This window comes from Acomys minous, assembly GCF_964271855.1.
Source record: "Acomys minous genome assembly, chromosome: 3".
Lineage (NCBI taxonomy): Eukaryota > Metazoa > Chordata > Mammalia > Rodentia > Muridae > Acomys > Acomys minous.
In genome coordinates this window covers 28,310,420-28,334,913 of record NC_140485.1, presented here as the reverse complement: position 1 = coordinate 28,334,913, position 24,494 = coordinate 28,310,420, and the positions used below count along the sequence as shown (strand labels likewise).

The following is a 24,494-nucleotide window of genomic DNA, read 5'->3' as shown; positions in this document are numbered from 1 at the left end:
ATGCAAATGCAATGTACAAACATACAAATCTGAAATAAGAAGCAACAGCCAAGCTGTACTCTCACTTTTATCATTTCACTGGTCCCAAACAATATGTCAGGATGGACCTACTGCAGACCAGGGACAACTGCTTGCCTCTGAGATCCGAGGGCAGCCTCTTAGCTGTTTGTATCTGTTCTACTTTAAACACTCTCTAAGATCTGTGGCCCTCAAGTTTAAAAGAGGCATTCAAGGGGCTGGAGAGATGGCTCAGAGGGTTAAGAGAACCAACTGCTCTTCCTAAGGTCCCGAGTTCAATTCCCAACAACCACATGGTGGCTTACAACCACCTGTCATGAGATCTGGTGCCTTCTTGGCTTCTTGTGGTGGGCAGGCACACGTGTGGGCAGAATATTGTATAAATAATAAATAAATCTTTAAAAGTAAATAAATAAAAGAGGCATTCAAACGGAACCTTCTATAAACTCTGTCTTTCTCTGATTAATTCTTTTTGATGAGGTCAGGATTTCCGGGTGGTAGGAAACTACCCAAGAGCACACACATGCATATGGGGTTATCATTACTCCTTTCTCCTAAACAATGACAGGTTTAAAACCAAGAGGGCTGAGGAAGCCTTCAAGCTTTAGCATCCCATCTAAAAGTCCTTCACCGCACCAGCACAGCTTACGTGGATGTTGTGAGCATGCACCGACTGGTCACTGGAGCCACTGAACACAAGGTCGTTCACCACCTTAAAGAGAAAGCCAGTGAATTAGTTTCTGTGCAAGGCTGTTTCCTATGTAAATTGTAATATATACTGGTGACTGTGAATTTCCATCCTATTTTACGATGAACACAAACTGTGCATAAAGTAATATTTCCCAAACAAAATTTCTAACTGGAAATGCATGCCTTACCAGCCGGCACTATGATGAACCTGCCAGGGCCTCATTTGGTTCATGATCTCCTCAGGACATTCTAGAAGGGCGTAGAGTATGCCCACACTACAATCACATATGTTTGTTCTCCCTAGCATTATTAAAAATAGCTGGTTACTTTGTGGCCCAGGCACAGGGGACTGTGCTGTGTTCTGAACAACACACCGCACAGTGGCGGACGTGCCATTCAAACCTATCCATTTACTCGCCTTCATGCAAAGGATAGTCTTGCTGTGGCCCTCCAGGGTTCTGAGCAGCAGTCCGTTGCGTGCATCACGGACACTAATGGTACAGTCGTAAGATCCTACGACCAGCAGCTTGCGGGCGCCTTCCTGAGCCGTGGCGAGACAGCTGACAGCCCGAGGGCCGTGGCATTCAAAGACCTCCTGCTGCTTGTTGTTCTGAAAAACAAACACCATTCCACGACAGCAACTTAGCAAGAAGCCGTCAAAAACAGCTACCCAAAACTGCTATAAACCCTCCCACCTAATGCCCGCCCCAAATCCTGAACATTCCACAGGCATGTCAGCCCTCCCCTGAGCTAGGAGAGTGAATTCACACATAACAACTAATTACAAACCAACTCCAGTGCACGTTCTGCCAGACTGTGGACTCTTCCATTGTTGTTTTTCTTTTTTGAAACAGGGTCATGCTATGCAGCCCAGTCAAGCCTTGAACTCACTATGTAGCTAACCCAGATTACTCTCAAACTCACAGAAATGCTCCTGCCTTCCTAGTGCTGGGACTGCAGGCATGAACCACCAAGCTCACGTCCCTCAAAAGATACGAGAGATATCACATGGTATTTTAAAAAAAACCTCTACTGAGTTACTCATTTTCTTAATTTTAGATTTATTTTTATTTATTGTATGCGTGTGTGTGTGTGTGTGTGTGTGTGTGGTGGGGGGGTTATGGAGGTCCTCATGGAGGCATAGGAGGGCACTGGCTTCCATGGATCTGGAGTTACTAGTACTATGAGCTGTGTGATATGAGGGCTTCAAAGGGAACTCTGATCCTCTTAACCAATGAGCCCTCTCTGCAATGTAATGAAGACTCATAACTCTTGGAGACAGACCTAACCTCTGTCAGCACATGGTGCACAGACATGCACGCAAATCACTCTTATACATAAAGTAAGATAAATAAATCTAAAACAAAACAAATAAGTAAACTTAAATTTTCCATACTCATGTTGATCTTCTGACCTTTTCATACCTGCCTCACCTCCAAGATGTCTGTCTAATGAGGTCATTTGACAGAAAATGGCAGCCTTCACATCAGAATGGCATATTTCCACTATAAACTTGAGTTTTACCTCACACTTCATGCATGGTTTCCCTTATGTCTTTTCCTCTGCTTGCCAATCTTGCTTATAAAGCTTCACATGTCCTCAAACAATTTTTCTTTTTAAGGATTTATTTATTTATTACGTATACAGTGTTCTGCCTGCACGTACAACTGCAGGCCAGAAGAGGGCATCAGATCACATTACAGATGGTTGTGAGCCACCATGTGGTTGCTGGGAATTGAACTCAGGACCTTTGAAAGAGCAGGTGGCGCTCTTAACCACTGAGCCATCTCTCCAGCCCCCTCAAACAATTTTTAAAAAGATACTATAGGTACATACACTAAGCAGAAAGCAGCGTTTGCAGCAGAGCAACGACTTCAAGCCATCCTGACATGCTAAGAAACCAGACTGGACTTTAGGGTCCAGTGATGGACAACCTTGCAAGGTAAACAATCGGCATTAAGTACTATGCTCCGCCTCCTGGACGAATAGGCCAAAAAGAAAAGAGCCAGCCCTGACGTTCAGAATTCCTGCCTATGCAACCGTTAACACCTCCCTCTACCTTTCGAGACTTCCAACCATCTAAAACCCTTTTCCATCTTACATCATCAAACTGTCCCTTTCTAATGTTGCTCTCTGAAAACAAAAACGATAACTGTACAAAAGAGAAAAATATTTTATAACTATCAAATTTTTCTCCTTAAAAACAAAATTTTATTTTGCTCTTTTGTCTTTATCCTATTGCCTAATTCAATCTGATCAAGAGACTGGCACATCAATGAAAAACTCTGCACTTATCACTCACATCAATGGACCAGACCACTTATTAGAAACATGCTAGAGTCTTTACACTTCATCTTAAAAGTTTCTAAAAGGGCAAATCTATGTTCCATCGCGTTCCTTATTCAGCCCCAGGCAGCGCTGCTCCACCCAGCTTCAAACCCTGGTCCCCCATTCCATACTGTGCCCGGGTCCCTTTCTTCAGCTTCAGCCTATCCTTTCCTGTCAGCTGCCCACAAAACCTCCTCCAAGGTCTCCCTGATCCCACCTGTCTTCTCCACGCTCGTCAGTGTGCTCGTCCTTTCTAAAATATGAAAGGGCACACAGCTCTTGAGGTACACTCTGTGTGACGGTGGGTTAACTGTCAACTAGACACAACGCAGGACTGCCTGGGAAGAGTCTAGTGAGGGTCGTCAGGGTGGTCTGTGGTAAGAATGTGGGAGACTGTCTTGAACACACTAACTGGGGCAGGTGGGGGAAGGACTGCCCAGGTCAGGTGTGTAAGTGAAGCAAGGGAGCTAAATAACAAAAGAGCTCGCATGTACTCACTTTCTGACTAGCTGCTTAAGTTCTTGGCTTGCCTTCTACTCAGTGGTCTGTAAAAGTAACCTTTATTTGCCTGGCTCAGTTGATGTCTGGGAGGCTTTATGCCTCCTTCTGCTAACCGAGGTCTAGTCCTGGAAGGTTCTAGACTCTATACAATCTATTAGGCCTAGAATGTTTTCAGCCTCTGAGACTTACTGCTTAATAAGCTAGCCCTTACTTGTTCTTTCTGAGCTCTGGGCTGGCTGCTTCAACTCAGCTGTTTCTGCTCAAACTCCTCCCAGCTGACTTACGTAATCTCAGCCTCTGAATTGTTCTCCTTGGCCTCAAACTAACTCAGCAATCTGCTCGAATCTTCTGGCTTCTTCGCATTTTCTGGCTCATTCTCTCTTCACCTGAGTTCTCTCTCTGCAGCTTATCTCTCTATTATTGCCTTGGTAAAAACTGCCTCTTAAGTAGCTTCCTTTCCTCTCTCTTCTCATGAGAGTTGTGTGTATCCTATTCTGTCAAATCTCGGATTCATCACCTTTTCTGCCACTCAATTAGACATCACTTTCAAACATGGATGTTTCCTTCTACAAAGTAACTTTACTTTTGTTTGGGATTAAAGGGATGAATCACCACGCCTGGGTCTAAGCTTGCCTTTACCTGATAATTGTTCTAAACCAGGCTGGCCTTGAACTCAGATGTTTGCCCCTGTCTCCTGGATTAATGGCATGTTTGTATTCCTGCTGGATCACACAGACCTAGAAAGTCTTTGGATGTGATCTCCTGACACAACAGCCATGTTCTGAATTAACATTCCTCTACAGTGGTCTAACCTGGAACTGTCAGTCAAATAAACTCTTTCTCTTTTTTAGTTGCTTTTGGTTGGAGTATTTTCTCACAACATAAACTAGGATACTCTGGGACCCAGTATGGGAAGATGGTGAAATCTGTTCACCAAATAAATTTATCCGTGGGTTAGGAAAGAGCGAGGCTGCACAGCTGTTAAAGGAATCCTCAAATTTGCTTCATGAGCCCTAAATCAGCCTCAGCAGCAGCATCCGTGTCATCCATACACAGGGATTTTGGATGCTTCTTCCATGGTGTCACTCTTAAAATGAGACAGCCTGGTTTAATCTATGACTCACTGTTTGGCCCAAATAACCAGGCTTGGTTTAATTTAGTAGGGCTGCATTTTGGTCCTGGAACATGTGAGTCTGTGCAGACAGAGTGGAGGATTGATCTCCCTTATACTAGAAGATAGCTGTTTTTTAATAAAGGCTAGTTCTATTGTTTCCCCAAACAAGAAGAGACAAACAGCTGCTTGCTATTTCCCACCATACACACTCACTCTACGTACAGAGGGCAGAGGAATCCAGCCTCCTCTCCCAGCCACTAACCTTTATGTTGAAGGTGACCACAGTGCCATTTGCCAGGCCCGCGTAGAGGATTCGCCATCGATTATGAAGGCAGAGAACCCGATCTTCCAACTCTAACTGTTCTATACATTCCCGGGTCTGAAAAAACAAAACAAAATAAAAAACCGATCCCTTAGTAACAGGGGGGAGTGGCAAATGAGGTGTGTTCCTCAAAACACTTTAAAATGATGCTGAAAAGCACATAGTAGACTATCTTAGGTAATCTTCCTCTAAAATAGAAGGCTAAGAGCTCAGGGTCAGAGTATGAGGACTGTCAAAAGTAAAAAATTCTAAAGATACTGATATACCTAATTAAAAAATGTATAAAGAGCTGACTTGAGTCTTAAGTCTCTTAAATGAACAAGGATAAGCAATAAGGTTGCATCTGGTGACTGTAGCTCAGCTGACGAGTGAGTACTCGCCTAGCGGGCGTGGAGCCCTGGCTTCAGTCCCCAGCACATCATAAACAGGGTGCTGTGGCATTTGGGAGATATAAGCCGGAGGATCAGAAGTTCTATGGAATTACCTTGATGCCAGCCTGGAATACACAAGACACGGTGCGGAGGCCAGAGGACAGCCCGCAGAAACTGGCTCTTTCTTTCCACCTTGCAGATCTGAACTTTGGTCCCAAGCTTAACAACAAGTGCCTTTTCCCACTGAGCCATCTTACAGGACCTATGCTTAGCTTTTTAAAAACGGGTTCTGGGAATAGAATTCATGTCTTTAAGGCAAGCACTTTACCCAGTGACTTTTTTCCCTTGCCCCCATAAAAGTTAACCTTTAGAGACATTAACAAGGGCCAATGAGATGGCCTGTGGCCAAGTTTGATGAAAAAAACCTAAATCATCCTCAGACGTCCACATACATACATATAGATATATACACACTCATATAAAAAGTAAGTAAATGTAATTTAAAAATATTGTAACTAGGCCTGGGTGTTGTGGCGCACATCTTTAATCCCAGCATTCTGGAGGCAGAGGCGGCGATCACTGTGAGTTCGAGGCCAGCCTGGTCTACAAAGTGAGTCCAGGACAGCCAAGGCTACACAGAGAAATCCTGGCTCGAAAAAACAAAACCAAACAAAAAATTTGTAACTAGGGTTAATTCTGGCACCTGCTACGAAGCTAAGCCCAAAGGGAGCTATACTGTTACAGTATAAATTATCAGATACTGATGAAGAAACAAAAAAACGTGGCGTATGCTAAATATCTTCCTCCCTAAGATGGTATCAGTATGCTAAAATAAGTTTAAAAACAAAAATGAGAAAGTCACACAAGTAGAATGATGGTAAATACAGCTAAACGTTCTCTGTGACCACTTTGGTTTCTCTAGAGCCACCTACCTTAACATTGTAGCAGCGGATGGTGTGGTCACTGGAGCCAGTGTAAAGGACTGAATTCTTCCCAGAGGTGTGAGTGACAAGGAGGCAGTTCACTTTGGAAGTGTGACCCTCAAAGACACCAATACACTTCCGACTCTAAAGTCAAGCACAGGTCAGATTATTACTCACAGGATTTAGAAGATGTGGTGGTTTACACTAGCAACGTCCACTGTAGTCTTAGGTATCTGAGCACTCTGTCCCCGGGTGGTGTGCTATCTCGGGGAGCTTTGGGTGGTGCAGCATTGCTGGGCTAAGCTTATCAGCGGGGTGGACTTTGAGGGGCTTAGATTCATGGCATTTCCAGTTCACTCTCTCTGCCCCATTCCTTAGGCTCATGATGGGAGTTCCCTAATCTTGCCACAATGCCTGCTGCCACACTGCTCCCGCCATATGGACTACAACCCTCTGGAACTGTAAGTCCAAATAAACACCTCCTTCTAGAAGATGCCTTGGTCATGGTGTTTTGTCACAGCAATAGAAAAGTAACTTATACAGAGAAATTAAGACAATGCCTTTTGTTAATAAAAACATGCCAAAACTTCTAGTCCACTGCTATATTTAACCCAAATATGCTGCCTGGCACACAGTGTGCTTAATAAACATCTGATATTCACTGAAGGCCAAGCAAAATCACATACAGCGATGAATCTACAACTACTATAATATTTACTGAGCCACACCCAAAAATACTTAGGGTGATTCACCATGAGGCAAGAGAGAATTTCACTTACTGCCTAGGTCAAGTGTTTCTACTATATGGACCAAGGGACCTAGAGAATCCAAACTGTTGCTGGCTGCCCAGAACAGTTTTGCATTTGATTACCAGCTTTATTACAATACTCACAATATATTTGAGACACAGTCTCATGTAGCTTAAGCTCATTTCTAGCATTTGTACCAGAGGTTGGCTTTGAACTGTTGGGGATGGTCCTGTGCACTGTGTATTCAGTTGCTGATTTGTGTGCCTAACATCAGGACTTCCGATCCTAGTCAGGGGGTGTCAGGTGGGAGACAAGAAGACTGAGGAGAAGGAGCCCATGAGGAGGTTACCATGAGGGAGTCTCCATTAGGACAAAGATGGAGCAGGAGCGGTCAGGGGGAGACTAGATGGCGGGCAAAAGGGCACGTGGCTGAGAAACAGGCCAGGCCAACGCAGATGGGCTAGAAAAGTATCTGCCCATCTTAAGGCTTTAAAGCTTATCAGGAAAGGTAATAGGGATCTGGGTCATTATTTGGGAGCTAGAACAGGAGTTTGAAAAAAACCAAAACTATACAAATATGTCAACACTGAACTCCTGATCGTCCTGCCTTCGCCTCCCAAGTGAGGACTAACGGTGTGTGCCACCACACCCAGCTCTGCTCCTACAGGCCAGAGGCTCGTGCTGCCACTCTCCTCCTGAGGGCATTTCTAATACGTACCTGTCGCCTATAGAAACACATCTTGGCTCATCATCTAACTTTGAAGTTTTCATATCTTCATGATGTTGAGTGGGAAGACACGTAAGTATTCCTAAAGTGCCCTGATTATCATTGGGGAGACAAAGTAAGTTCTAACATAAATTCAAACCTTGAAAGCCTAACTAGAGCGTGAGGAGCGCTGGTTATGCGGAAGGTAGGGCACGGGAGGTTGTTACTTTCCGTAAGAGCTTGGATTCTACAATTAATCACCAGAGAAAAATTCCTTCTCAAGCACGTTACACTAATCATTTCATGCTTCCCTCCATTATGTAGCAGCTATGTATGTGACTGTCCCTGTCACTGACTTCAAGGCTTCACTGACTGGCCGTCACCTTTGCCATGGATGTTGGTTCCAAGAAGAAAGTGCAGGCCAGGCGTGGTGGCGCACGCCTTTAATCCCAGCACTCAGGAGGCAGAGGCAGGTGGATCGCTGTGAGTTCGAGGCCAGCCTGATCTACAAAGTGAGTCCAGGATTGCCAAGGCTACACAGAGAAACCCTGTCTCGAAAAAGCAAAAGAATAAAGTGCAGGCCCCTTTCTAATGGAGAGAGGAAGACATCGTACAGTATCTCTCCCAAGCACGTTTTAGGGAAGTGTGGCAGGGAAGGCAGAGTCGAAGAGGACCCTACTGTCCCTGCTGACAGTGCGTTGAGGATCGGCCTGAACCCCAAAGACAGGATGTTCCCTTTCCATGTGATAATGACAACATAAATGAGTCTTAAAGACCTGCCACCAAAGGCACTCACAACGTCACACTTACCACCAGATTATAAACGCGGACGGTTGTGTCCGCTGAGCAAGTATACAGTAAGTTTCCAAATATCTGAAGCGCATTCACTGCAGCTTGGTGTCCTTCGAAGCTTCCTTCTGTAGGCTCTTCATCATCTCCTGGCTCGGAAGATATTTCTAGAAAACATAAACCAGTTTCAGACACATGTCTGCTACAGTCTTAGAAGACACTAAATCAAAACCATCACAAACAAATAGAGGACTTAAATTACCAAAAGATCCTCTTAAATTCTAATTCCTCAAACAGAATACCACAATTTTCAAAGTTCTTCATTAGGAAGATTCCACCAAAAACTACTGAGGTCAGAAAAGGGAAGAAGCTGATACAGCTGGAAGTGCGCAGTGCAAAGACCAGGATCGGCAGACATGGGGCCGAGCTAGGCAACCTTCTTGGTGTAACGCTATATATATGATTTATTTATTATTATGTATACAGTGCTCTGCCTGCTGTACACCTGTACACCTGCAGGCCAGAAGAGGGCACCAGATCTCATTCTAGATGGTTGTGAGCCACCATGTGGCTGCTGGGAATTGAACTCAGGACCTCTGGAAGAGTAGTTGGTGCTCTCAACCTCTGAGCCATCTCTGTAGCCCCTGTAACTTCTCACTTTATCTCCTATTCTATATTTTTTAAAAAATTTTTTTTATTAATTTATTCTTGTTACATCTCAATGGTTATCCCATCCCTTGTATCCTCCCATTCTTCCCTCTCTCCCTCCCATTTTTCCCTTACTCCCCTCCCCTATGACTGTTCCTGAGGGGGATTTCCTCCCCTTGTATATGCTCATAGGGTATCAAGTCTCTTCTTGGTAACCTGCTGTCCTTCCTCTGAGTGCCACCAGGTCTCCCCCTCCAGGGGACGTGGTCAAATATGAGGCACCAGAGTTCGTGTGAAAGTCATACCCCATATAAATACATTTAAGTAGATTTAAACTGACTTCTAGATTCTAAAACCTCCTTCCCTGTGGCTACTCAGAACACAACAATTACCTGAAGAGTTCTTAGATGCTTTGATGGAGGAGATCACTGTCTGAGTTTCTGCCACACTGAAAAATAACAGCAAAATTTTCTTGGCACCTGGGAGACTAGGACAGGTAGCAAAACTAAAGTTTTTCCAACTCAAAGAATCAATTTTTCCACCTGAAATGTCTTTGAAATTTACAACACAGTCAAAAGAGAGAGAGAGGAACTCTAATACCCAAAATTTGAATTTTCCCTATTCATAACCTCTTTCACATACATTTTGATTTATAAGTAAATTAGAAAATTCTACTTAAAAGAATAAATGAGCTGGCGGTGGTGGTGCAAACCTTTAATCTCAGCACTTGGGAGGCAGAGGCAGGTGCATCTCTGTGAGTTCGAGGCCAGCCAAGGCAACAATAGAGAAACCCTGCTTCACAAAACCAACCAAACAAGAGTAAATGAGTCAACGAAAGCTGCTGAGCAGACAGAACGCCAGCCTTACCTTACAGGAATGCCATCCTTGTAGCGGGTGCCAAGCTCACTGGTAGAGCTAACTTCATCACAACCAGAACGAGAAGTTTCTATTGAGTTCTGTTCTGCACAGTTCCAGGTATCTTTTTTCGATGGGCTGTCTGGTTTCTCTTCTCCAGATTCAGAAGTATCAATGGCAACCACTTCCAACTGAGGATTTGGAACTTCCAGGACTTCCAGGGAGGACTCACTGTCTGGCTCATCCCTGCCGTTTTCTTGCTCCCGAGCAGTTTTGCTGTCTTCCCAGGTGGAGGTTGTTACTTTCCCGCCTTTAACTCCCTTTCCAGATTTTACCTTTCTTGCAGGTTTAGCAGTGAACACATCTTGCTCAGTGTCACTGTTCTCAGGAACATGTGTGGCCCGCAGTGTTTTCTTCTTCCGAAGTTTCTTCTTCTTCTTGCTCCCTCTAGTTTCAGCTGATGCCAGTGTGGACTGTGCCTGCTGCTCAGGCTGGTCAGCTGGAGACTGAGTTTCCTCCTTCGCAGGAGTTTCGGGAGTGAAAGCCAGTCTTAAAAAAGAACTGCTGCAGGCTTCGGAGCCACTGCTGCCTCTGGCTGACTCTTCACCTCTCTTTATGCCAGGAAGATCGGGAGACTGGCAAGGGGGTGAGTTTTCTCTGCTTCTGGAGTCTCCTTGCACCACAGAAAAATTCAGATATTGGCCAGCGTTTTGGCAACTTTGTGTTGATGCTGATGTTATCACTGCAGGGATGGCTGGGTAAATTGGGCAGCTGTCACTGACTGCTCCTGAATCAGGAAATCAAACAGAAAATGAACTTCCACAGGCAGGGACTTTGTCTACTGATTTCTCCTCTATTTTGAATATTCATATATTTAATGGAATATGGGTTCTGCTTTTTGTGTATGTACATACAAGGAATAAGCTTGGGTGCACAAGTGCCAGGGAACCTGAGTGGACGTCAGAGGACACCTTTTGGGAGTCACTCTTGCTTTCTATCTTGCAAGGAGACAGGGCATCTCTTACTGCTTCTGCTGATACACTGTGCGCTCCTGACTGGCTGATGCCATGGACTTCCTGAGGACTCTACCTCAGCTTTTCATCTTACTGTGGGGTGCTGGGTCCCCACTGATTATAAGAGTAAGTGAGACACTGAGCCTACTCCCCAGCTCCCACAGATGAGGTCAGTGATAGAAGGAAAATGACCTAAGGTCAGATTATGGCAAACTATGTCCTTTATATAGTCTAGAGGTAAACATATGCTTATGGTTTAAGACAGACTGAATACAGCTCAGGAATTATAGTTTGTAGGTTAGTGGTAGTACTGGGCTTGCCTAACATGCAACGTCCAGCAGCCTTCCTCCCTAAAAAGAGATAGAAAATATGTAAAAAAAATAATAATAATAAAATCCAAACTTTTATTTTTTATTAAATAATCTTTAAAAAGCTAGTATAATTCATTATGTAAATGAATTGTTTTTTACTATTTAACTATATTTTATGTATTTTGTGATTATGAGTTTCTGTGAAGGTCAGAATATTTTGCAGAAGTCAATTCTGTCTTTCAACAGTATAAATCCTGGGGATCAAACTCAGGTTTTCAGACTTGCTGATATGTGCATTTACTCCGAGTCATCTTCCCAGCCCTAATGCATTATCATTTAAAAACCTAAATACGAACTCCATCCAAGTAACTTACACTTCAAATGACAGATCACAGACATTCATCTTGTGTCTACATAATAAGCCCTGCAACAGGGCGTGTGAGTAGCGCAGCCTGAAGAGATTTTCCGAATTGTTTCAGCTTAAGGAACCCCACATTTCTCTCTCTCTCTCTCTGTGTGTGTGTGTGTGTGTGTGTGTGTGTGTGTGTGTATACACAGATAGCATGGCATAAGCGTGAAGGTCAAAGGACACGTTTTGGGTGTCAGTTCTTGCCTTCTACCACACTGAGGCAGCTCTCTCGTGCTGGTTTCTGCTGCTGTGCTCCACACTCCAAGCTAGCTGGCCTGCAAGCTTCCAGGCAACTCTCTTCCCGCCCCGAGGAGTGCTGGGATCACAGACTTAGAGTTGTCAGGCTCACTTGGCGAGCTTTCTTTTGCTGAGCCATTTCATTTGGACTGCCTTTTTGCTTTTTTGACTGATTTTTTTTTGGGGGGGGGGTGTTTCGAGACATGGTTTCTCTGTGTAGCCCTGGCTGTCCTGGACTAACTCTGTAGACCAGGCTAGACTCGAACTTACAGAGATCCGCCTGTCTCTGCCTCCTGAGTGCTGGCATTAACGGTGTGCGCCACCACCGCTCGGCTTTGACTGAATTTTTAATGACATTTGCAGTTATGAAAACAGCTAAGACGTTATCCTCAACTGTTAAACCAGGCAAGGGGTAAGCTCCCTTGCTACTTCTCACTAGACCCCTGTGTCCAACATGGCCACTTGTCGTTCATGGTTTTATCAGTCCTGGCTTACCTATGAGGTAATACAGGCACTAAATGCTCAGAAATTCAGAGTACATGCCTTACTGAGTAAACAGGCCAGCCGATCTTTTTTATTTCCACCCTGTTTTTCGAGATAGGGGTTCTCTGTGCAGCCTTGGCTGTCCTGGACTTACTTTATAGACCAGGCTGGCCTTGAACTCACAAGAGATCCACCTACCTCTGCTTTCTGAGTGCTAGAATTACAGGCATGCGCCACCATACCTGGCTCAGACCGGCCAATCTCAACCCATATATCACAGAGACAAATGTAACCATTTAGAAGTGTCAAACTAATGTAGACTCATAAGCTCTGAGAAAATTAGGGAACAATGAAACTTAAATTACATTCTCTGAAATATTTTATTAGTTTTTTAAAAAAAGAATTTACATGTGTGTGTGTGTGTGTGTGTGTGTGTGTGTGTGTGTGTGTGTTGTGCATATGGGTGTCCAGGTTCTCTTTCTCCATGTATGTCCTAGGGACTTAACTCAGGTCATCAGGTTTGATGACAAGGCCCTTACCCGGCAAGTCATCTTTCCAGCCCCACATTCTATGAAGTATTTGTAAATATCCCTCCTATATGAGATAGCTGTCAATGAAAAACTAACTATAATAATTAGTTATTTTTAAGACAAGGTCTCACCATATCGCCATAGCTGGCCTGAAACTTGCTATGTAGATCAAGTGATCTCTAACGCAGAGATCCACCTGCCTCTGCCTCCCAAGTGCTAGATTAAAGGTGTGCACCAACATGTGTGGGCTCTGTTTTACTAGGCTTTACACAGTGGCCTGCAGGGATGCCCTGAACTCAGAGAAAAGCTTACTTACTATTAGTCTGCAGTAATTCCTTGGACACACTGGAAGCAGAGCCTTGTGGTGTAGCGTTCACAGTCCCCTCTTGTTCAGGAGACATGGGCTCTTGTTTGATCTGAACCGATGAGTCGGGGACAGTTCCATGGGCTGGGAAAGTAGATGTGGTTATGTGGAGAGCGGTTCCAGTGGGCGGTGGAGTCACATGGGAAGGAGGTGGCTCCAGAAACCCTGGGAAAAAGGGAGGAGGCAGCAGTGTGGTCTCAAGAGATGTCTGAGATTGGTTGTTCCTTTGTTCTCCTGCTGTGAGGCCACAGGGAGCCTGGTCTGGGTGCTCAGAAGGTTCATATGTTTCTAGAACAGGAAACACAGACACACATACAAATGCAAGAATGCTATTTGGAAAATTATTTATTTCTTAGCCAATTTTTACTTGTTTTGTCTGAAACAGGGTCCCACTGTATAAAGTGCTAGCTGTCTTGGAACTCACGGAGATCCATCTGCCTCAATTCCCAGTGCTAGGATTAAAGGCATGTGTGTCACCACACCTGACTTCCAATATGTGGGTTTTGTTTGTTTGTTTGTTTGTTTTGGGGGGGTGTTTTTTGGTTTTTCTAGTCAGGGTTTCTCTATATAGCCCAATATGTGTTTTTAAAGATTAGGAAATAATTAAAATTTCTCAAAGTGTAAGGGCGGCTCACTCCTACAATCCTAATATTTAATAGTCTGAGAAAGGTAGATTGCTAAGAGTTCTAGGTTATCCTCGGTGATGTCGTGGGATGGCCTAAGTTACTGAGAAAAGCCTTGTCAAAAAATAAGAATGAAAATTTTTAAAAAAGAAAAAAATTTTAAATGGCGCGTCCAAGTCATACAGCACAGTTACCAAGGGAAGCCAAGCTTTGAGCTCAGCCCTGACACCTAATCAAAGCTGATACCCGGCTGTTCTTCCTCCTTCCGTCACTGTGAGCCCACACTATAAACCGAACCGAAGGCATTGCCCAGAGTGAGCACTCAACAACGAAGCCACATCGCCACTTCTCTTTACGCTATCATTTTGAGACACAGATGGGCCTTGGACTTACTCTCTAGCCAGATAACCCTTGACCTCACAGCCCTCCTGAGCAGCAGAGGCCAAAGGCTGGGACACCCAGCCCAGCTGAACATTCTGAGACATCTAACTAAGTCTCTGGGCTTTACAGCATGAGACCACTGAGACATGCGGGGAAATGTACGATGCTCCCATGAAGAAAACCAAAAGTAACAGTTCATCAGGCATGCGCCAAATACCTTGTAATCCTTGCAGAATCTGTATTCTGTGAGTCCGCAGTGCACTCATCTCCATAGTTATCTGAAAGTAAAATACTTTGCTAAGTACTTTAAAATCCACCTCTCAAGCTCATCAGTGCCCCTAGGACTCTGCAGCTATTATGTTTACCTGCTGTTTGAGCACGAGCAGCCTCTGGACCTCGACGTAGGCTGTCTGCAGTGCTGCCCGCGCCTGCAGGAGGTTGTTATCCATGCACTGCAGTGACCTGCTCAGTTCTTCCTCTCTTAAGGAGATATTCAGCAGCTGGTCAACCTGAGAACGTTCTGTCAGAACAAAAGGCCCAGGTTAGTAACAGTTTCTTCAAGATAGAAATACAGAAGCTTAGAACAAACCTGTCTTTTTCTCTCAACAAGTGAATGAGACCCATGGATTTTATAAAATACATGGCCGGCCTGATGACATCAAAGCTAAAAAATTGAAATAAGAACCAATAGGTTCTTACAGTCCCGCACCATGGCCTTTAGGGAGACTTCTGTCCTCAAGTGCAGACTGTCTGCTTCTTACTCAGAACTTTGGCTGAGACTGAGCTTCAGACTTATAGCACTTGGGCTCTTCTTCTGGTTGTTTGTTTGTTTGCTTTTTAAGACAGGGTTTCTCTATGTTATCTTGGCTGTCCTGCACTTGATTTGTAGACCAGGCTGGCCTCGAACTCACATCGATCCTCCTGCCTCTGCCACTACACCCAGCTGTTTGTTGTTTTTAAAACTGAAACAGGGTCTCATTATATAGCCATGTTTGGCCTTGAACTTTCTAGGTATCTGATAGCCTTGAACTATTTTTAATCTCCCTGTCTCCACCTCCCCAGTGTACCAACACATTTACCCCAGATGTTTCTCCTAAGATACAAAGGCCTTTAAGTCTGATACAGTCGCAATGTGCTGAGGCCTTTTTTTTTTCCTTCTTCTTTTTTTCTCTACTAACAGCATCACAGTACTCTTTATTAAAGCTTTCCTGGTAGTGGCGCACACCTTTAATCCCAGTACTCAGGAGACACAGGCAGGCAGATCACTGTGAGTTTGAGGCCAGCCTGGTCTACAAAGCGAGTCCAGGACAGCCAAGGCTACACAGAGAGAGACCCTGTCGCAGAAAAGCAAAAGCAAAACAAACAAACAAAAAGCAATTAAAGCTTTCCTGAAGAAAATCTAGTTTTGATACTGAATAGATAACTAAACAGACCTGAATCAGACCTTGTTCTTTGTACTACACACACTCAATTCACATTAGAAGAGCAAGAGGGAAGCTAGGTGTGGTGGCTTGCAAGCTGTATCCAGGGCTTGGGATGAGGTGGAGAACCGCCCTGAGTTCAAGGCTAGTCTGGGTCACAGGTTAAGAAACCTCAGAACAGCTGGGCGTGGTGGCGCACACCTTTAATCCCAGTACTGGGGAGGCAGAGGCAGGTGGATCTCCGTGAGTTTGAGGCCAGCCTGGTCTACAGAGAGAGAGTCCAGGACAGCCAAGGCTCCACAGAGAAACCCTGTCTTGAAAAACAACAACAACAAAAACAAACAAACAAACAAAAGAAAACAAAACAAAAAAAGAAACCTCAGAACAAAAGAGAGAAACCCCGAGAGGGACACATTTTAATTAAATGACCCTTCTCGTTCCAACCGGAAAGGCTGAGTGAGGCTTCCTGCCTATGTTGCCTACAGCATAACAGCCTTCGGGTCTACACAGGATCATGTATTTCTTAGCCGCAATCAGATATAGCAAGCAATCAAATTTTTCTCTACTTTTAAACAAGACAACAATGTGAGAAAAGCCAAGTATGGTGACATAAGTTCACAATCTAGTTTCCCAGAGGCTAAAGCAGGATTGCAGCCCAGGCTAGCCTAGCTTTATAGACTGAGCCAGGGGCCCCATGCCATCTAGGCAAGTACTTCTCCACTGAGCCACAACCCAGCTCCCTTTTCAACTAAAAAACAACAACACAGCAAGCCTTGGGGAATGATGCTACAAGCCTGTAACCGCAGCACCCAGGAGACCGAGACAAGAGGATTATTCCAAGTTTCAAGCCAGTCTGGACTATATGGCAATATCCTGTCTCAAAACAAACAATCAGTACTTTGAAGCAAGTGGCCAGTGTTTGATGATTAGAAACTGACACACCAAAAGAGGCTCAAGTGCTATCCCGGCAATTTCTCGTGGTCAGAGACAAAGGTAGAGCACCTACCTAGCATGTATGAAGCCCTAGGTTCAAGGCCCAGCATTGTAAAAATAAAAACAATAATGTTTTGCTACAGCATTCTGTAGTCGTACCTTTCTTTCCTTTAATTTTCCTTCGTTTATTTTTTCTCTCAAGACTCGGTAGTTCAGAGGATGATCCATCCTAAAGAGAGAGAAAATTGATATTGAATATATAAATGCCATTATATAAGAGAAGGACAAAAAGAGAGTCATCGTGTTGGCATCTTTTGCTATCGCTACCATCTCTGAGGGGACAACAGAGGCCTTGTGCACATTCACTAGGTGACTTAATGTTTCTAGTAAAGAGCTCAAGGCCAAGCGCTTTCTGGTCTCTTAGATTCACTAACGCCCATTGTGCTCAGCATTCCATCGAGGTGAAGTGACACACAGACAGGAGAGGCAGAGCCAGAACATTCTATTGATTTCACCTTGGCATTGGTTCCACTCTAAAATCCAAAGAAAACCTTTCCAACGAGAAGCTAACCCACTGGATGACAAACCACAAGATAACGGCTTTTCAAACGGGTAAATCTCAAGCTTCAAGTATATGTAAAATCATCTAACAGTATCTCTGCTGGCTTAGAGATGCAGAATTGGGGCTTCAGCTTTCAATGGGAAGTGGGTGCCCTTGGATGGTATAACCACCAGTAACTTCCTTTTCAGAAAGGGACCGTGGTACAGAGGTCTCACCATCATCACCATTATTATCAGAGAGCCAGAGACGCACAGGTTTCCTTCCTTCCTTAAATGAAGGAAAAGGACCTTATGGGATCAGGCCGGTAACTACGGACAAAAGACAAAAGACTAAGAAAGTGTTACACAGTGTTTATGGGTATGCAGTTGACACTATTAAGGCTCTCCAGTGTTGACCTTCTGGCTTAACCAAGAACCTAACATCCACACACGCCCTGCTGTTAGGAGACAGTTGCCTGAGTCCAGCTATCTCAGGAACAACCTCCATCTTGCTGGCAGGGTCAAAGCTGAGCTCATACTCCCAGGCCCAGAACGTCCAGGCGTTCATGTTCGTTTGTGACCCAGGAAAGAACGGAAAGAGGGAAGTTGCAACTATCTAAACTGAGGTACACAAGTCACAAATGTAGTGCCTGCCATAACTTAAGCTGACTTCATGCAGCTTGCCTGTTCCTTTGTTCCCTTAACATTCTGACTTCTGGGCCAGAAGAGGACTTGACTGCGAAAGCCAAGTTGAGGACCCTGAATCCAGGTGACCCAGGTAACACCTACTCAGCCATGTCTACGCTCTTGCTCAAGCCCTTGTGTCAAAATGACCGGGCACTACAGCCCGCCCAGCTCCCCCTCACTTTGGGGCTCATCTTTTTAAAATGCCATGCAAAATTTATCTTTTGGGTCGCAGTTCAGCTCCCCAGTCTGTTCTGCAGCCCTGATCCATCAGTACTGGCCCAAGTACAGTAAAATTTTGCTGTTTGCTGAAACACTTACTAAGATGAACGTTCAAAGACACAGCCCGTTCCCAAGCCTGTGCTGTTGTCCCTGACTGGTCAGTTTTTGCTGTCTAATTCAATTACAGATTTTGCTTTGCTGGACTCATGACTGCTACACCGAGTGCCTCTATGAAAACAGATTAAGTTACATCTGAAGATGTGACCTATCCTCAGTCAGAGGAAGTGCTGCTGGGAGACTAGTTTTAGAGATGACTTCATATTTTCCTGGTACTGTACAGTCATATCACATTACATCTGGTTTAGTGGTGCTACTCAGGTGAGAGAAGCCAGAAGAATGCGAGTTACAGAGTATTAGAATTCTGTACCAGAGCAAAGGAAACCAGATACCCAAGAGAAATCAGTCAAGCCCTTCTATGCAACATTCAAGTAAGTCTTTACACAAGATACTCACCCCGGTGGCTCTTCGCTTCTTTCTAATACTGTGACCATCGTTTTGCTCAGCACCAGAGGTATAGCTACTGTCAGTGGCTGCATCTGCTAAGCTAGAGCTTGCATGAACTGAAGATGCATTTGACGAGAGTGAGTTTCCTTCTCCAGTGCTCTCCTGGGCATGGCACTCTGACAGCGGCGTAGACCTCTCCTGGCTGTTCAGGTCTCTGGCTGAATGTATGAAAGGCATTACGTGATCAGATGGTAACTGTGCACTATGTCGCCTTTGGGTAGAAATGTTTCCAACCTTTTCGCCTGTTCTGACAGAAGGCGTCAGAGGTGCCCCTTCCTGTTCAAGATACACGGCTGCCTTCTGACCCTGGGCAGCACTCAACGCCGTACTAGGTGAAGTACTGTGCTGGGGCTCATTTTCTTTGCCAGTACCTTCCTCACTAAAAAAGCTATAGACAGGAGGCCTGTCCATGATCATGCTGCTTTCAGAGAGGCTTCGCTTTCTTGCCACGCCAGAGGATGAGGAAATGGAAACACCTTCCCACTGGAATCCTTCTAGACTGGGCAGATCCGGCTCCTCATCTAAATCCAAGACTTCCTGTTCATTTTGAACCAAAGGTACCATTTCTATGCCAAACCTTAAAAAGAGAAGAAGGAAAAGGAACAAATCAGATATGGTTGGGTGAAGACCAATGTTTAAAGAGCCAGGCTCCATTATGTAGAGGTTACAGAGGACAGTTCCTGCTGTCAAGGAGTGCTACCTCCGACATGGGACCCAGAACAAAGTAAGCACATACTGCAGCATCACAGGCACTAAATCCCAACTATGTATGGCGATGAGAACACAGGGTTTCCCCCTCTCAAATAGAGCTTCTTGTCTACTATAAACATTTTAGGAACAAAGAAGCCAGCTTACCAGCCACTCACCACCACTAAGCATGACTTCCTAGTTTACCACACCATGCACTTTTCAAAACAAGACAAAGGCATCAACAACAACACAGACAGACCCTGAGTCTGAAGGGCAACACTTATTGTTGTAAAATTATGATTTTCCAAGCAGCAAACCTATGTTGAACACTTCTTGACCACTCAGAATACCACCTCAAAAATGTTGTGAGAAGCCAGGTGTGGTAGCACACACCTTTAGTCCCAGCACTTGACAGGCAGAGGCAGGCAGAGCTCTGTGAGTTTGAGGCCAGCCTGGTCTACAAAGAGAGTCCAGGATAGCCAGGGCTCTGTGTAACAGAGAAACCCTGTCCCGAAAAACAAACAAACAGACAAACAAACAAAAACAGAGACAGCGCTCTACAATCCTCACTGAACACCAGAGTGCATATAGGAAGGTATCCACAAGCTGAGCGAAAGGCAGTTAAGAACAGTTAAACATTTTCCCGCTGGTTCCTAACATTAAGATTCAGGAAAGGATAACATGTTCTAGTCCATCTAAACCAAAATGACATGTTAGCTTCTCAGGTATGCTCCATCTTAGCGGTGCCCTGCCAGGAAAGACTATCACACTTGCCATACAGGAGCAGCTACTGCTTGATACTAAATTAAAGCAGACATTTACAATGGACATTTTCGGCAAAAGTTTAATTAAGCAGAACAAGAACTCAATTTTAATCATAGGCAAAGGGTGGTAACCTTTAAAGAAAGCAAGGACAGGTACTGAAAGGCACACACCTGGGTAACCCTTTGCCCAGCTCTTGCTTTTTCTTGGTCACTTGTTGAATGACCTGTTCCCAGTTGACATTTCTCCGAGATGCGTTTAGGATCTGGCGCAGGGTTGGCTTGAGCCCAGACTCCTTTTCTGCCTCATTCTTTCGATGGCCGCTAATATTGCGGATGCGTCGAGCACTGTTGAGGTTGGGCTCTGGGAGATGTGTTCCAGTTTTGCTCTTCAAACTAATGTGCCGGGTTAGATCTCTCTGGAGTGAGGCAGGAAAACCTAATTTACTTAGTTCAGGCAGGAGTGTGCCTGGGGGCTGATTACTGATATCATTTTTTTGAAGCTCTGCATCCAAGCTAGTACCCTCAAAGCTTTCTGTTTCAAAAGGCCCATTGGATTTAACAAGGCTGTTATCCTGTGCATTTTCTAGGGAGGTCTTCAAGTCTAGCAGTAAGCCAGGGTGTGGACTGGCTTCTGCCGTTACTTGTAACTCGGCCTCTTTCTGGTGAGCTGTGGAATTATGTGGGGAGGTGGGAAGGTTGTCAGATGTTCCCAGGATCTGGGTCCCTTGTTCCTTATCCACGGTATGCGCGCTGCAGGACAGTGCCTCTGCCGTTGCAGAAGCCACGCCTTCACCTTTCACACCATGCTTTCCTGGACTACATGTTGCTCTATCACTTTCAGCTGAGTATGCCTGAAACTCATCGTTCCCTGAGTCTTTTGTAGACTCTTCTACACTGCTACTTCCTTCTGCATGGCTCTCGGCCCTGGGCGTGCTACAGGGGGGACTTTGCAGTGTTTTGGGATGCTGCAGCACCTCTTGGATTTCCTGTGATGAGTCATTTAACTTTTCAGCATGTTCTTTTTGGGTGCCTGTTACAGTTTTACTCTCCTTTAAAACACAAGGACCTACATCATGTGATTTGGATGTGCAGGAAGAACCATGGCTACCTTCTAAAGTGGATTTGTTCAGGGGATGGGAGCAATCTCCAGGGGGAAAGGATTTGGTTTCACTGGTTATTGAGTGGTTCTTGACATGAGGACCAGATTTGGGGGTTGGAAGTGGAAGGAGTGGGAATTTCAATGGACTCTTATTTGACTTCTGATGCGGTTCAGACTGTTCAGTGCTGGGGCAGGCTTTCACATCCTCACAGAAAGCAGTGGCATCAGAAGTGGCTTTGTGACGGGGAGATCCAGGAAGTGCTTCCTTTTGTGCTTTGAGCACTTCAGGACTGCTTGTTTTATCATCTGGTTCTTGTAACCCTGTGGTTATTAAGCCAAAATTAAAGAGAGGCTTATCTAGCATTTCTGATTTGCTGTCAATGATTTCTTTCACAGCTGACTGTAAATCTGGAGATATCTGGGAAGGGTAAGGTTTCCAGCGGCGGAACTTTTCTCTTGCTATGTTGCTACTCTTTCTGTTAATTTTTGAGGCTGCCATATCTGTTTGTTTAGTGGTTTGACTTTCACGCTGCTCAAAACTAAACTCAAGCAAGCCTTCTGAAGGAAACTTGTCACTTGCGAATCCCTCAGAAAGACTTCTGTGCTTGCCAGCTTTGTCGCCGTCTTGCCACCGCCATTTGTATCTCTCTTGACTGTACTTGCTTGGCTTATTAGACTTCTTGTTCCACTTCTTGGTCATGTCTTCCATTTGATAGTTAGAATTTCTGTTTCTGCCTTGTTGAAATTTGTCTCCAGGGCCATTGTAATTCCAACTATTTGCACCACGTACACTGGATTTCCAGTTTCCATTACTGTTGTTCATGTGCCAGCTGGGAAAGCCACCTGTTCCTTCAGAATGCCAATTGGGATTCCTTCCTGTACCATTGTAATTCCAATCCGCCATCCCATTGTTTGAATGCCAACCTCCTCCTGAATTACTATGACTGTGGAACCAAGTTGAAGAGCCTCTTGCAGCACCTTTATGCCACCCAGAACTTCCTCTTGGCCCACTATTCCTCAAAGAATGTGGAAAGCTATTTTTCCTAGTATTATTAAAGCCATCCTTTTCCCATTTCCAGTCCCTCTGTGGAGGTCCACGGTGATGCCTCCCTGGTTGACTATAGCTCTCCCTGTCTTGGTAAGGGATCCGGTCTTCTCGTCTCCACGGGAGTTGCCTGTCCTCTGAGCTTATTTCTTGGCTATTACTGGAAGGTTCATTTTGCCTGAAAGAAAAACAGTTTGTCATTATGGATTTAATGAAATTCTTATATGTCCCCCTCTCCTCTTCTTACTCAGATTACAGAATGGGGCCCATTTTTACTTCTGGTAGTTGCTTTTATACCTATAATGTAATAGACTACCTTCCCCCTTCATACTAGAAACATTAACAATTGGACACATTTATGCTAACTGCCCTCTCTTGCTTCTGGTTTGGGGGGGGGGAGAGGTCACTACTGTGAAATTTTGCTTCTAGTATCTTGGCACTTTTTTCATTATGCAGCTCTTTTCAAACTAAGGCCCTGATGTTTGAGGTTAGGATTATTGTTAATGTAACTCCATGTTTAGTCAGTGGCCACACATCATTTTTCCAGACGTAGGTTCTAACTGAAACATCTACACTTTAACCCACTTTAAGTGGCAAGATCACACTCTGAGTGAATACCTTCATTATTAAACACTTTATCAAGTGGCCATCCATGGCTGTTAGTAGTCAAAGAAAACATTTATCTACAGTTCCTATTTGGAATGGGCTTAGACCCAAGCTGATACAATAAACTAGGTCTCTCAAATGAGAGTAAAACAGTACTGGCCAAGTAAGGGATCACATAAGAAGCTACAAGGAGCTTATGAGCCAGAGGCTTTTTACAGAGAAGCTACAGCTGCTCGAGCTATTTATGTTACATAAAGTGTTGATTAAAAAGGAGCAATTTATGTATCACAGCAATGTGTAAAACCATTTTTCTTTACAAATTGCTTATCGTGTGTCTAACATCCCCGGCATGTGGTAAGTGCTCAAAACACCAGGTAATAAAGTGTCCTAAAATTCACTTTGTTTCTGCCAAGGATTTCATGTAGATTAATTCATTAATGCTAAGTACATTTTTGAAGATTACCTCACTCAAATTTTACAATCCAGAGGCATATATTTATTATTTTTTAAATGAAGAGGCTCAAGTTTAGATAGCCTAAGTAACATGAATAGAGGCATACAAACACAAAGGGGTAGAGCAAAGATCTGAACCTTGACTACACAGAGTCTATAGCACCCACTTAGGCCCTGACACAATAAAATGTCACAGCAACAGTTTTTGAGTTGGAATTTCTTCCTCTAAACTTGACTTGGGGCTGCAGAGATGGCTCACAGTTAAGAGCACCTGCTCTTCCAGAGATCCTGGGTTCAATTCCCAGCACCCACATGGTAGCTCATCATCATCTGGAACGCTAGTTTCAGAGGATCTGACACTCTCTTTTCTGGCCTCCATGGACAGTAGGCATGAGTGTGGTGCATAGCCACACATACACCTACACACACAATATAATAAAATCTTTGGCTGGGCATGGTGACAACACACTCTTAAAGATTGATCACAACTGGCCTTAAAAAGGGGGGGTGGGTGTGGGTGGACTGATTGTGTATGTGTGCACATGGGCATGCCATGGTGCATGCATGGAAATTGGAGAACAATTGATGGGAGTCAGTTCTCTTCTTCTACCATGTATTAATCGAGGTCTGCATGTAGGTTGTCAGGCTTGGCTGCAAGCCTCTATCCACAGAACTATCTTGATAGCTCATAACCGGCCTTTAATGCCTGTAGTATTCTGGACACAAATCAGTTCCTTTTTCACAAAACAGAATTAAAAATTCATCTAGGTTGGCATAGTAGCACATGCCTGTAATCTCAGCACTTGGACCAGGACAAAGAATATGAGTTGACCACATAAAGAGACCCTGCTTCAATCAATCAACAAATAAAAGAAATAAGTGCATGATGTTATACAACCATGTCACCACAGGAACCTATAGGGCTCAAAGAACAGTAACTATGATATTAGTGTCTAATCTTAGCCTCTACAATATTTAATTATTTACACAGCTAAGCTATAACAGTTCTGTTGTGTAAGAACAAAACAGAAATTAGTGCCCTATCCATGTAACTTCCTAAAAGAGAAGCCCAGACTACAGCTGGCTGCAGCCGTGAGAATGGTAGCAG

At 44.4% G+C, this 24,494-nt stretch overlaps 1 protein-coding gene across 4 annotated transcripts in view; it reads right to left on the bottom strand.

Moving 5' to 3' along the window:
* The window catches only part of ZNF106 (zinc finger protein 106), a gene marked incomplete at its 3' end in the record, with an annotated part of 54,890 nt that overhangs the window by 5,621 nt on the left and 24,775 nt on the right, over positions 1 to 24,494 (bottom strand). For 2 of the 4 annotated variants that reach the window (XM_084776343.1, XM_084776344.1), the window contains exons 5-17: positions 20,355 to 22,505; positions 18,679 to 19,306; positions 16,879 to 16,948; positions 14,731 to 14,885; positions 14,583 to 14,643; positions 13,314 to 13,649; positions 10,027 to 10,801; positions 9,552 to 9,607; positions 8,533 to 8,678; positions 6,277 to 6,411; positions 4,914 to 5,030; positions 1,127 to 1,318; positions 668 to 730 (exon numbers count right to left, since the gene is read on the bottom strand). In XM_084776343.1, coding sequence (XP_084632469.1) covers positions 668 to 730; positions 1,127 to 1,318; positions 4,914 to 5,030; positions 6,277 to 6,411; positions 8,533 to 8,678; positions 9,552 to 9,607; positions 10,027 to 10,801; positions 13,314 to 13,649; positions 14,583 to 14,643; positions 14,731 to 14,885; positions 16,879 to 16,948; positions 18,679 to 19,306; positions 20,355 to 22,505 — 4,885 coding nt within the window. Of the gene's footprint in view, positions 1 to 667; positions 731 to 1,126; positions 1,319 to 4,913; positions 5,031 to 6,276; positions 6,412 to 8,532; positions 8,679 to 9,551; positions 9,608 to 10,026; positions 10,802 to 13,305; positions 13,650 to 14,582; positions 14,644 to 14,730; positions 14,886 to 16,878; positions 16,949 to 18,678; positions 19,307 to 20,354; positions 22,506 to 24,494 lie in introns of those variants that run through there. The other 2 variants (XM_084776345.1, XM_084776346.1) reach the window with 2 other exon arrangements.